The sequence below is a fragment of the Laccaria bicolor genome, genomic scaffold (genome assembly GCF_000143565.1).
Source record: "Laccaria bicolor S238N-H82 LACBIscaffold_6 genomic scaffold, whole genome shotgun sequence".
In the NCBI taxonomy this organism is placed as follows: Eukaryota; Fungi; Basidiomycota; class Agaricomycetes; order Agaricales; family Hydnangiaceae; genus Laccaria; species Laccaria bicolor.
Genome location: NW_001889877.1, coordinates 259,178 through 270,552, shown reverse-complemented (window position 1 = coordinate 270,552; position 11,375 = coordinate 259,178). Strand labels below are relative to the sequence as shown.

The 11,375-nt window shown below is 47.9% G+C and overlaps 3 protein-coding genes across 3 annotated transcripts; 1 reads left to right on the top strand and 2 right to left on the bottom strand.

Moving 5' to 3' along the window:
- Nucleotides 1-1,405: 1,405 nt before the first annotated feature.
- On the bottom strand, nt 1,406-4,772 carry LACBIDRAFT_183800 (uncharacterized protein; the record flags this gene model as incomplete). Its single annotated transcript, XM_001877979.1, has 8 exons — nt 1,406-1,630; nt 1,687-1,994; nt 2,054-2,314; nt 2,390-3,106; nt 3,254-3,570; nt 3,602-3,852; nt 3,961-4,535; nt 4,587-4,772. The coding sequence occupies 8 exons, from the start codon at nt 4,770-4,772 to the stop codon at nt 1,528-1,530; spliced, it is 2,718 nt and encodes a 905-aa protein (XP_001878014.1). The 3' UTR covers nt 1,406-1,527.
- Nucleotides 4,773-6,200: 1,428 nt separating this feature from the next.
- Nucleotides 6,201-7,079, top strand: LACBIDRAFT_324570 (uncharacterized protein; the record flags this gene model as incomplete). Its single annotated transcript, XM_001878340.1, has 1 exon — nt 6,201-7,079. One exon carries the CDS (start codon nt 6,201-6,203, stop codon nt 7,077-7,079), a length of 879 nt encoding a protein of 292 aa, XP_001878375.1.
- Nucleotides 7,080-7,285: 206 nt separating this feature from the next.
- LACBIDRAFT_232643 (uncharacterized protein) lies at nt 7,286-11,183 on the bottom strand (the record flags this gene model as incomplete). The annotated part of the gene is made up of 2 exons (XM_001877978.1): nt 7,286-7,338; nt 11,018-11,183. Coding segments are annotated over 2 exons (219 nt in total), but the record flags the coding sequence as incomplete, so codon positions are not given.
- Nucleotides 11,184-11,375: the final 192 nt, after the last annotated feature.

Sequence of the window (11,375 nt, the reverse complement as noted above, 5' to 3'; positions counted from 1 at the left end):
CTCTTAAAATTGAGAACGGAGTAAGCGCCATATAGTATGAGCGAAGTAAAGTCTTAATACCGTTCATCTATCAATACAATCGACATAGTTCGGGGCTTTTATCAAAGAGCGCTTCTTGACTTGGGAAGACAAGACTTAATGACGCCATGAATGGCTGTAACCCGGGCGAAGGTCAGTCCCATCGGTTTATGTGGTAGCGAATGACTTACTTGGAAAACGGTTCTGCATAAACACAGGGGGCACAGCCAGGAAGGATCAAAAGGCCGGTTCAAGGTTGACGAGATGTTCCATCATAACGCAATAAACAGCTGTGCATGGAGCTAATTGGATTCTCGATATGAAGTCTGGCCGAATTATGCTTCCTCCATGTCCTACGTTCTCGTCGACGCGCCGTATGGTAAGCAACAGGTATACAACGGACAGACACACCAGTAGATAGCAGTCGCATGTAAATTCCGACATAGGGCTTGGCCCCAATGGAATAAAATGGATTTTTTTAAAAAAAGCAACAGGTATGCCGGGAGCTTCACGTCGATACCAAGGAGGGGAGGAATCGGCGAATATGGCAAATATCTTCCATAGCTTTTCGAAACTGATGAATAGCTGGTGCGCCCAGACAGAATAATTGGCGAAGCCAAGAGGTTTTGACGACTTTTCAATATCTCGGGACATGAACAAAAGGCAATGGGTACGCAGAGTAAGGAGGTGCGGAAATCGGAAGTCTTGACAAAATAATCGCTGGATGTATGTGTGCGGAAATGGCACCTGGATATATGCGCTTAAAACTAAAGACAATGCATAGAAAAGAGCGCACCAAATAAAAATTATTCCTTTCGATGATCACTGGGCGGAGCCTATGAGCTCTAGAGATCTGTGATAAGGGTGACGCTGAACTCAGCTGCTTGGGGAAACGGTCGTATCAGCATTATGCGTACTGAGTGGCTGAGCTACAATAAGGACTATATGAGGGGGAAGTAACAAGGGGAAGAGACAAATACCTTAGGTGTTTGTGGTAAGAACTTGAGAGAGGAACGGCGACGGTCCAAAACGGTCATAATATAGAGAAACATCACGGTCACGTGATACTTCTTAGCCTGACCTTAGGCAAATTGAAAGAGTAACTTGGTGGCGACAGGGATTGGCGGGATGCAGCTCGGGGCCATCAGAATTTACTGAACGGTTAATATTTTAATCCTGGCAACACTGTGTCATAACGGAAACCGTCAACAGCCAAGTCTTTTAGGCGTCCTGAACCACAGGTACGATGATGATCATGGGCACTCTCTGTGGAGCTTTGTAAGAATAGTCAGGCGAACGCATAACGGTATCCAGACCTTAACAATCTTCAACTGTTTCTATAAAGGTCATCAGCGATATCGACGCTGAAAAGCAAATGCCTTATATACGAATCAGAAAATGCGAATTATTGATACAGCTCTAATTAGCGTGAAAGTTGTACAAGTCGAAAAAACCGAAGAATAGAAGAAAACCACGACAAGCGGAGCAAAGAAAACATTACATTCATAATCATCGCGCGGGTGTGCTGGCACCCGGGACTTTGTCGGTATCAATTACGTCGTTCAGTTGGTTATTGCGTTTCTGAGCGAGCTCAAGCTGCCTTTGAAGACTCCTGCAAACAAGAGGATATCAGTAACGTGCTTGCAAAACCACAGCGCGAAAACCCACTTGAGAGTATTTTCCAGCTCCAAGACTCTCTCCTTACTACCCTGCCGCTCCCGCTTAACCCTCTCCTCCGCCGCCTTCAACCTCGCTTCGTACTCCTTGACCCGAGCTTCCCATCTCCCGTCAGCAGCAAGGTTCTTCTGGTTCATGCTCGCAATCTTCTCCTCAGTCGCAAGTAGCTGGTTTTGAGCGTTGTTCAACCTTCGTTCAGCATTGGCCGCGCGTGTCGTAAGGGATCGAACTTCCATGGCATCAGACCCACCGGGCTTCTTAATGCCAGCAAGTTGGGATGCCATCTCGGCATTGGTGAGCTAGCATCGTAGATGATGAATGAGAAGACGATAACGTAGTGCACAAATAGGATGAATACCTTGATAGCCTCGAGCTCTCCCTCTTTTGCGCTGAACTTACGTCTCCACGCAACCTTGGCCTCAGCAAGGGTCTTGACACTCGTCTCAAACTTGTCGATCTGCTTCCATCGATTGTCAAGCTGTTTACGCATGTCATTCAACCTCTCCGTAAACCGGCCTTCGACCTCCTTGGTCCGTTTGTCAAAGTCAAGTTGAATCTGACTGAGGGCCTTGAGCCGAGTAATGAGATTGTCATGGAAGACACTGAAGTTGGTGAATGGCTTCGTCTCAGCCTGCCCGCCCTTCTTCTACTCAACATTAGCCATGAGAACACCAAAATCACAAGGCTCACGTACGGGTGTCTTATCCACTCCAAGGATCTTGTCCATGTACTGATAGATCGTCAACAGCAGGGTATTCCGCTCAGTGAGCTGATCCCTATACTGACTCTCCGCCGTCAACAAAGATCTCTGATCTTTCGAAAGCCTCTGCTCAAGGTCCGCCACCTTGGACTTGTACGCAGCCACATCCCCCTCAGCAGTCCTCAAGCTCCCCTGGACGTCATCCAGCTTCTCCGAGATGTTCAGCCGCGCCTGGGTCTGCGCTGCCAGCTGACTCGCCAGGTCCCTGTTCTCGACATGTAGTCGGTCAGCAGCGGATTCCCGGTCACGGCTTTTACTCTCCCGGTCGTCCAGCTCCTTCCTAGCACGCGCCAGCTCATCCTCGACACGTTCCAGATCTCTCTTCAACCTATCCACCTCAAGTTGGAGGGAGAACCGGGCAGTGGTATGGGTTTCGCCCAGTCTCTTGGACTCCGTCTCAATGGTCTGCAACGCATTTTGCACGGCTTGGAGGTCAGTCTCTCGTTGACTGAGGAGGCTCTGTGTGCGGGCGAGGTCGCTGAGTGCACTTTGGAGTGCGGATTCCTTGGCTTCAAGGGCACGCTTTTGTTGCCTGAGTTCAGCATCGTGCTCTTTGTCTGCAGTGTCAAGGTCTGACTCTGCCCGTTCACGAGCTTGACGTTCTCGTTGGACTTCTTCGACGAGGTCCTCAACGTGCTGGGCGAGTTCCTCCTGGCGCTGTCGATGGGCGTGGATCTCTTGGCTACATTCCTCGTAGGCGTTTGTTACCTCTTCAAGTTCCGCTTTCAAATTAACGATTTTCTGCAAGTAGACATTCGTAATCAAAGCAGGGACATGGTTGAGTTGCAGAGAACAAACCTCCTTAAGAGCCGCCGCTAGGGCTTCTAGTCGATCTCGTTCAGCTGTTTCCTCTTCCCTCAGTCGATCACTTTCCTCCTTTAGCCTGTCGTTTTCGTCCTCGAGGTGGTAGATTTGCTCTCCGAGTTTATCAATCGTCTCTTGCATGGACTCGATCTCTTCATCCTTCTGATCGCTTTCCTGCTCAAGCTGAGCAAAGGCCGTTTCGAACTTGGCATGAAGATCGTTAGTGTTGGCCTCCAGCTCGGAGATGTTGACTCGCAAGTCCTTAGACTCCGATTCCCTCTCGGCTAAGACCTGGACAAGAAGCACATTAGCTAGAGCAACAGAAAATAAAGAATAAAAAACAAACATCACGTAGCTCCTCCACTTGTCCTCTAGCTTCTTCCACCTCCCCTCTCCACTCATCTTCAACCACCTCCACGATCCTTTGATGCTCCGAAACAAGATCATCGATCTCCTTGTTCTTCTGGTCGATCTCCTCCTCCTTCTGCTGCAGTTCAATCATCGCTGCCGCTAGTTTGTCCCGCATGGCGTTGAGGTCGTCTTCCACCGCCTCCCTCTCTTCCCTTTCCTCTAAGACCTGCGCCCGACTCTGGCTTCGTTCCGCAGACTCTGCCTCCCTCCTCCGCTGCAGATCCTCCATCTCCAACCGTAAAGCATCCAGCTCGTCAGCCAGATCTTCCTTCTCGTCTTCCTTGTGGGACAAAAGCTCGGCGTGGTCGTCAAGTTTTAGCCTCAGGTCTTCATTCTCCGCCTCGAGCTCCTCTACGCGTCTCTTGAGTCGATCACGCCGTGACTCCCCATTGACACCATCATTCATCGACTCATCTCCCCGTCGCTCCACAATCTCCTTCAACCGCTCGATCTCATCCATGTTATCCTCCAGCAGACCCCGTGCGTTCTCCAAGTCCTCCTCAAGCTCAGCATTCCGTGCTTCTGCCTCCCTCAACGCTTCGTCATCATCCCCGTGGTCTGAGCGCCGTCGTCGAAGTTCTTGGAGTTCCCATTCCCTCTCATCAAGTTTTTCCTCCAGCTCTCGTTCGCGTCCACGTGAGCCACCAGCACCGCGTTGTAGACGTTCGAGTTCGTGCTCGAGTGAGAGAACAAGCTTCTTCAGCTTCTTCATCTCCATCCCCCGCTGCTGCACCTCGATTTTGAGGTTGATGTTCTGCTTGAGGGCAGCATCGATCTGGTCCGGGGCTAGCTGGGCTAACCTCTCTTCCAGGAAATGAACGCGTAGTTTGATGTTGAAGTTCTCCTTCTTGAGGTTATCGATGTGCTGTAGAATACGCGTCAGAGTCAATCACGAATACATATCATAGAAACCCACCTTCTCTTGATCCCGTAGAGTCAGTGTAACACCCTTGCCACCAGCTGCACCTGGCCTCGCGCGTTTGGCACGTGTGCCGCTGGGCGAGTCGGATCTATCGCCCCATTGTTTCTTCACCCCCCCAGGCGTATCCAACAAATCACCCTCGCCATCCTCGCCCCTATCGTCTTGAGTGAGAAAGCTCATGCGAGCTGAGAGGGATGATGGCCCCTCATCGAGCCCTTTCCGTCGCGAAAACGTGGACATGCTGGGAGGCGAGGGCGTAGCCACCTGCGCTGATGACTGTGCGGTCGTCCGAGAAGAGGCCGAAGGTACCCTTAAACCTCTGCCTGGCGTTGAATGTAGTGAGCTTAACGAAAAATCGTGGTTTGTGCCATTTGACGTTGACAGATCTGCGTGCGTTACTAGCGCCGCAGACATTACGGAGGTGTTCTATGCAAATGAAGCACCCTAGAACGTCAGATTTCAGCTTGAATACGCAAAAGTCGGGTTGAAAAGTGGCAGTATTACCGGAGTTCGCAAGCCTCAACGTGCCCTAAGCAACTCCTAGGTGGATTTTGTCAAAATTGGCGTCTACGACTCTAACATGTGCGAACTTACCTTACACTTGAGTATACCGTGGAAATGAGGAGTGAGAGGGATCCTGATGGTCGTTGAATAGAAACCGTATTGGTGAAAAGTTGCAACAACGTTGAAAGGAATATGACCTCATCACGTGATGTCGATCTTGACGCGTCGGCTGCACACTGCGCGCTTTGCGTAAAAGTGAGAGTGTGCAACTCGAAAGCAGGAATATGGTTCATCGGTCGCCTCCAAATGTTACACTGAGACGTATAACGACGGCCAAATATTCTCAACAAATTGAGAACCCAACTATTCACGGAGAGGTATCCCCCTTAGTTTGCGCGTTTCCTGTCGTCACTCAAATGAAGTATGTACAAAGACAGAAATTGTACAATTATTCAGAGCGCAAGCGAGCAGGAACAGTAGACATAACGAAACCGTTGGGTAGTTTCAGATGTAAAAATCAGATGGCAAACGCTAACATCTACTCACGAAATGGAAACATAGAAGGTAAACTGTCTACGATATTCTAACATAAACCAGACGAAGGGGCGTCTTGATATACATCTATCTGTCCTTTCCTAGTCGCCTCCGAGTCCAAACCTGATTCTGTTGACACCTGAATAAATTTGAACACTGGAGCTAGCGTGTTGAAAACAGCATGAAGACTATAGATAGGCAAAAATAATCGAACTCACTATGGCAAAATATTTTGGACGTTTGGAATTGAAGATCTACACCATACAGCGCTTGGATAATGCGCAATTGACGGATGAGTTGAAGCGAGTTTGATTCTGAACTCCGCCGTTGGACTCACTGGCAGTGACGTTAACTGACATCATAACATGAACAAACAGCCGTTCTCAATCCTCCACCACATTCTGCGGCGCAAGTTCTGCGGCTCAAGAATTTGGAACCTCCCTTCTTCTGTGGCCTGGTTTTGGAACGCTATCACTATCAATCCCGCTTCCGGATCTTCCTTTTTTTTCATTTGAAATTCACTGGCTACATAAAGTCCACCAAGTTCACGACATCCCTAACCGCGCCAGAATGTCTTCACCACCAACTCTTTCATTACCATCGAACGCCGTAGCAGGTCTGTACGCGCGCCCTGGACCAGATTCTGAAGCAGCATTAGCCGCCCTCATCAACGATGCCAAAGCGAACAGCTTAGACTCTGTTCTCGACTCCATCATTTATCATTTCATCCTCTCCGCATTCGCCGAACCGACAAAGATCGACTCCCTCATCGATTTTCTTGCCTCAATAGCGTCTCGTATCACACCCTCGCTCTCACATCCAGGAAATCCAGAAGAAAAGTACATGTCTACCCCTCTTCGTCCCTCTACTGGACCGAACATCCTCTCCGAGCGTCTGTCACATACGTTGTACGGGCGTCTGTGGGAGTTAACCTCTCGCGCCGTTACTCCCGATGAAGATTACGACAAGACGCTTCCGAAGAAATATTACATCGATGCCTGTATCATTTCAACCATCCTCGCCCGGGCATTTGCAACCCAGCCACTTTATTTCAGAGATTCACTCTGGCGCGAGGTTGAGGACGTGCTCGTCAAATCGTTGTTCTCAGGTCCAGAACAGGAACCTGGCGTATTCGTCGCTCTATCCGCTCTCTTGCTAGGGGCAGGCAGCGAAATCAGAGAGTACTTAGGCGCCGAAAGGGGTAAGCGAGGTAAAGGGAAGGCCTGGTTGTGGTACGACGACGTTCGGACGCAGAAGGACGCAGAGTGGGGATGGGAAGACATCATTGAAGCTCTTCTTGAAGTGCCCGAAGAAGAGCTGTCCACCAACCTACCCGACTACGTTGAAGCTACCTTGGCTCTGGCCAAGGTTCACGTAGGTCATGGTGATGGTGAAATTCCCAGCTGGGATAGCGATAAACTAGCTCAAGAAGCCTTCAACTGGCTTTGAAATTGATCAGAGAGGTGTCGGAAACTGGTTCGTCTCTCGGATCGTCAACATTTAGTCGTTATCAGTACTTGTCCGTCTTTCCGCATTTTTTTGGGTACTAATCGAAACCTTACTATCACATCAGTCTGGCAAAAATCCTGTTTCCGAATCTTTATAAACCGTGTATATTCCCCTACAGGGGACCCAGAATATGTATTTTATGACAACTACTTGCACTTTACAAAGTTATTGCCCCCGGCTCCAGTATGTGTCATGCAACCTAATTTATGACTCAATTAGCCTCACCTGCTTGCTAGGTAAAAATTCGACGCACCACAGAATTTCTTATCTTCCCCCTCGAGGTAAACGACGCGATCGGCTCCGGGAGGACTTTCACCATCCCAAGGTTTTTTAGATTTTTTAAGGGGGTACTCGACCAAAGTTCCCTCCTTGCAACCCTTGAAATTCAACTTCTCTCTATTTCCAAATCTGTGCGGATAGGCTCTACCAATGTCACCATGAGTATCTTCCCAAGTACTAATCCAGCGAGACTTACCTAGAGGATGTAGTTGGGGTCTTATTTTTAGAATATCCTTTGTTGATTGCACCGACGATTTCAGAATTGTTATACGAGGTCCCTGTCATCTAAAATAAGAGCTGGTGGCAGGAAGTGAATAGGCGTCATTTACCTGCGCAGTTGCAAGTATGAGCAGCGCTAGCGGCTACGAGGATGGCTGTGAAAAGGATGGACAGTAGCTTCATCTCCAAGAGCATAAAAAATTGGTGGGGAAAATTTCTTAGGTTTGCTCTATTTTTATGGACAGGCGCTTAATACATACCTATACTTTTTTGACAATCATCAATTCACAGCGCTAGGAGCTGTTTCGGTTCCAAAGATTTTATCAGAAGTACGAATTACCCTGCAACTTTCCTTTATGGTTTACGAAACTAACAATTTGCTTTATATGTCTTAATTTTTTTTACAACTAAGACGACATCAGGAAAACTACACGTCCACTTATGTCACTTATGTCACTTTGACAAGTGGCCAAGTGATGAAAGTGAACTCAAGTGGCCAAAGGAAACTCACTTGGCTAAGTAGGTTGCTGCCTTGGCCAAGTGATTCCTCTTGATGCAAGTGAAGACTCAAGTGGGTAAGTCATATGTCAAGTTGATCTCAAAAGTGACCAAGTGACGAAATAGCAGTCTCAAACTGTTCCCGATTTCACACAGAATGGTATATTTAGTAAGGTAAAAGAGTATATTAAATGGTACCAATGTCTACCTACAATGTAGCAGCTCAAGGAACCTCTGAAATGCGTAGAAAGCCAAACATCCTGCAACCCAACATCCCACCCTTCAGGCTCGCTCATGGAGAAACCAAAACGACCCGTTTCGCTCGTTCACGGTGCCAATGCCTATCCCCTCGATGCGCGAATTGTCTTCGCGACAATTTGTTGATAGAATCGATGTGCTGGCGCCCCAGTTGTCCTCCGAGAATTTTGCTTCTTCCTTACGATCCGGAATGCCGGCAGTAGAGACCCCCGTGATCCAGAACTTGAACGCGCGCTCAGCCTGCACGAAAATAAGATCACGCAGAAGGGAAGGGAAGAGGAGACATACCCAAATGTCGAATATATAGGCACGGCGAAAACGGCGATGGGATTGCCGCCACCTCCATCTAGTGCGAATGAGCTCGGAATTTGGGCACGGTGAAGACGGCAGTGGGAGTCTCCATATGAGCATGGCGGAAGATGGTGTAGATGTAGTCGAGGTACCTGGGTAGGGTAAAGTCATGAGGAGGGGACAGGCGGGGAAGAAGGGAACAAACCAGATTGTTTTTGGCTCGGTGGGGATCTCCATATGAGCGTGGCGGAAGGCGGTGTAGACGTAGTCGAGGAGGTGGTACCTGGGTAGGGTGAAGTTGTGAAAGGGGACAGGCGGGGAGGGGAGAAGGGAACAGACCAGATGTCCAAGGTGTTCTTTCCATCGCATTCTCCGCTGTATCCCAACATCAACTTCCTCCCCTCTAGAAGTACAAGAAAACCATCCTGCACTCGCGAAGGTCGAGCGTGTGATGGCTCAGGTTCGTCATCATGTTCTGTGAGACCGTTAATATGTTTTGCATTTGTCTGTAAGTTAGGATATGCATGTTAGCTTGCCCTATCGAAATACAAAGCGAAGAGGAGATAAAGGGAGGAAAGACGTACCCAAAACGTCCTGCTGGACAGCGGACTCAGTCCTGCACCAGCAAATGTCGAGCGCGTGATGACTACGGTTCGTTTTCCATGTCGGCGAGCGAGCAGGCACAAACTGCAGTGGGATTTGGCCAAGATTTGGCGAGGGCAGGTTGGACACCGCTCAGTTATGATGAACGTTGAAAAGAAAAACCGATGGTGAAAATTTTAACATCGTCACATGTCGTCGGACTTCGAATGGACTTAAGAATAATTTCTAAGTAGCGTGTTTGAGCATCCCGATGGCTTTTGTGAGTGCTGGGCACTTAAGTACTTATGACTTACTGACGTGAGTGGCTTGAATTGGGCTTGAATCCCCACTTGGACTCACTTCGAGTTTGAAAGAAAGTTGTGGCTGTAACATCAAGTGCCGAAGTGATTCAAGTGAGATCACAAGCGATGTAAGCCCAACAAGTGAAGTGTAGTTTTCCTGATGGACGTTCTACCAACAGTACGTGATTGGAAGAAGTGGAAGTTTTTTTTAGAATCTAGGGGGTTAGCGCTGTCTTTTTTTTTTTTTTTCATTCCAGACGTCTATCTTTTTTTCCCAATCGCCACCCAGTGCGACTACTTATATTGATAGTACAGACGTACTCACGGCGTACTACCACGGCGGCATGAGATCTCATCTGCATACTATGTAGGATACCCATAGTGACCCTTAGACTCGGAGCTGAGCGTAGGAAATAAATTGGCATCACTTATTCCCACAAGCGCAAGGGTGAGTAGCCTCAGGATCGGTTGAGACCGCTAAGAAGACGGGCGCGAGCCTGAGGAAGATAGAAAACAACTTGACTTTCAATCAGTCGACAGCGCCAGAAGTTGGTCCTATTTAAAATTTTGCGTCGACCTCTGAGTCAGAAGTAGTTTTGAGATGGAAAATCTTATAAAGAACAGTCACTCAAAAAGTCCGTGTTGTGTTACAATATACCAGCATATTCATAACGTTATGACAATAAAGGCTAGTGGTTGGCGCACAATACAAACCCGTTTGGGGTTTTAGCTCCAGTATGTGTCATGCAACCTGAGATTTTCTCCCGTTAGTTACGTTGATCAATAGGGGAGTTCACGGTAGCCAATTTTGATTCATTTTTGATCTCATTTTTGATTTCATTTTCCAGAAAAATGAGCTGAAAAATGGAGCTAGAAAAGAGATGGAAAACGACTCAAAAACAGCATTTTTCAAAAACAGGATGCGTGTCCGTTTTTGACGTGTTTCTATTTTTCATTCATTTTTCATCCATTTTTTGTCTTCGGCTGTCAAGTCGCCGAAGGGCGTTTCGGCGTTGTCCGTCCTCTTTGTTGTTGCCCCATACGGCAATCACCTGATTCTATTTACCATACACACTACAGAACGAGCAAAGAAATTAAGATAAAATACCTTAAATAGACTGAAGACCAACCAATTGACACTCAAAGAAGAATTGCAGCTGACAGATAGTATTGGAGAAGCGATAAGATAAGGCGGGGTCTGCAACAAGATGCGGAGTTCAAGGCTGCCGGGGTGCCGGAAAACGTGCAGTTCCATTTTTCACTCGTTTTTGATCTCATTTTTCAAAATTTCAAGGGGGTCGGGTTCACAGTAACCATTTTTCGGTTCATTTTTCAGTTCATTTTTGACGTTCTATGTCTACAAAAACGAACGAAGGATGGATCAAAAATGGATCAAAAATGGCTACCGTGAGCACCCCTAATATATCCTTCAGCAAAAATTGAACGTACCACAGAACGTCTTTTGTGGCCCCTGAAGGTAAACGACGCGATCGGCTCCGGGGCTTCCACTACCAGAAAAAGGTGCTCCACTCTTGAGGGGGTACTCGATGTAAGTTCCACCTGTGCACCAGGGGAAAACCAACTTCTCGCGATTGTTAAAATTGTGCGGATAGCCTCTATCAATGCCACTGAGAGTGTCGTCGCCAAATGTATGCAGTTTAATCTTACCGAGGGGACGTTGGGTTAGAATTCACAGAGTATCCCTTGTTGACTGACGCCACGATTTCCTTATTATTGTAGGATGCCTCTGTCCCAAAGAATTTTGTGAGAATCAAACGCGGGGGACAAGCAGGGAACGAATAAATTT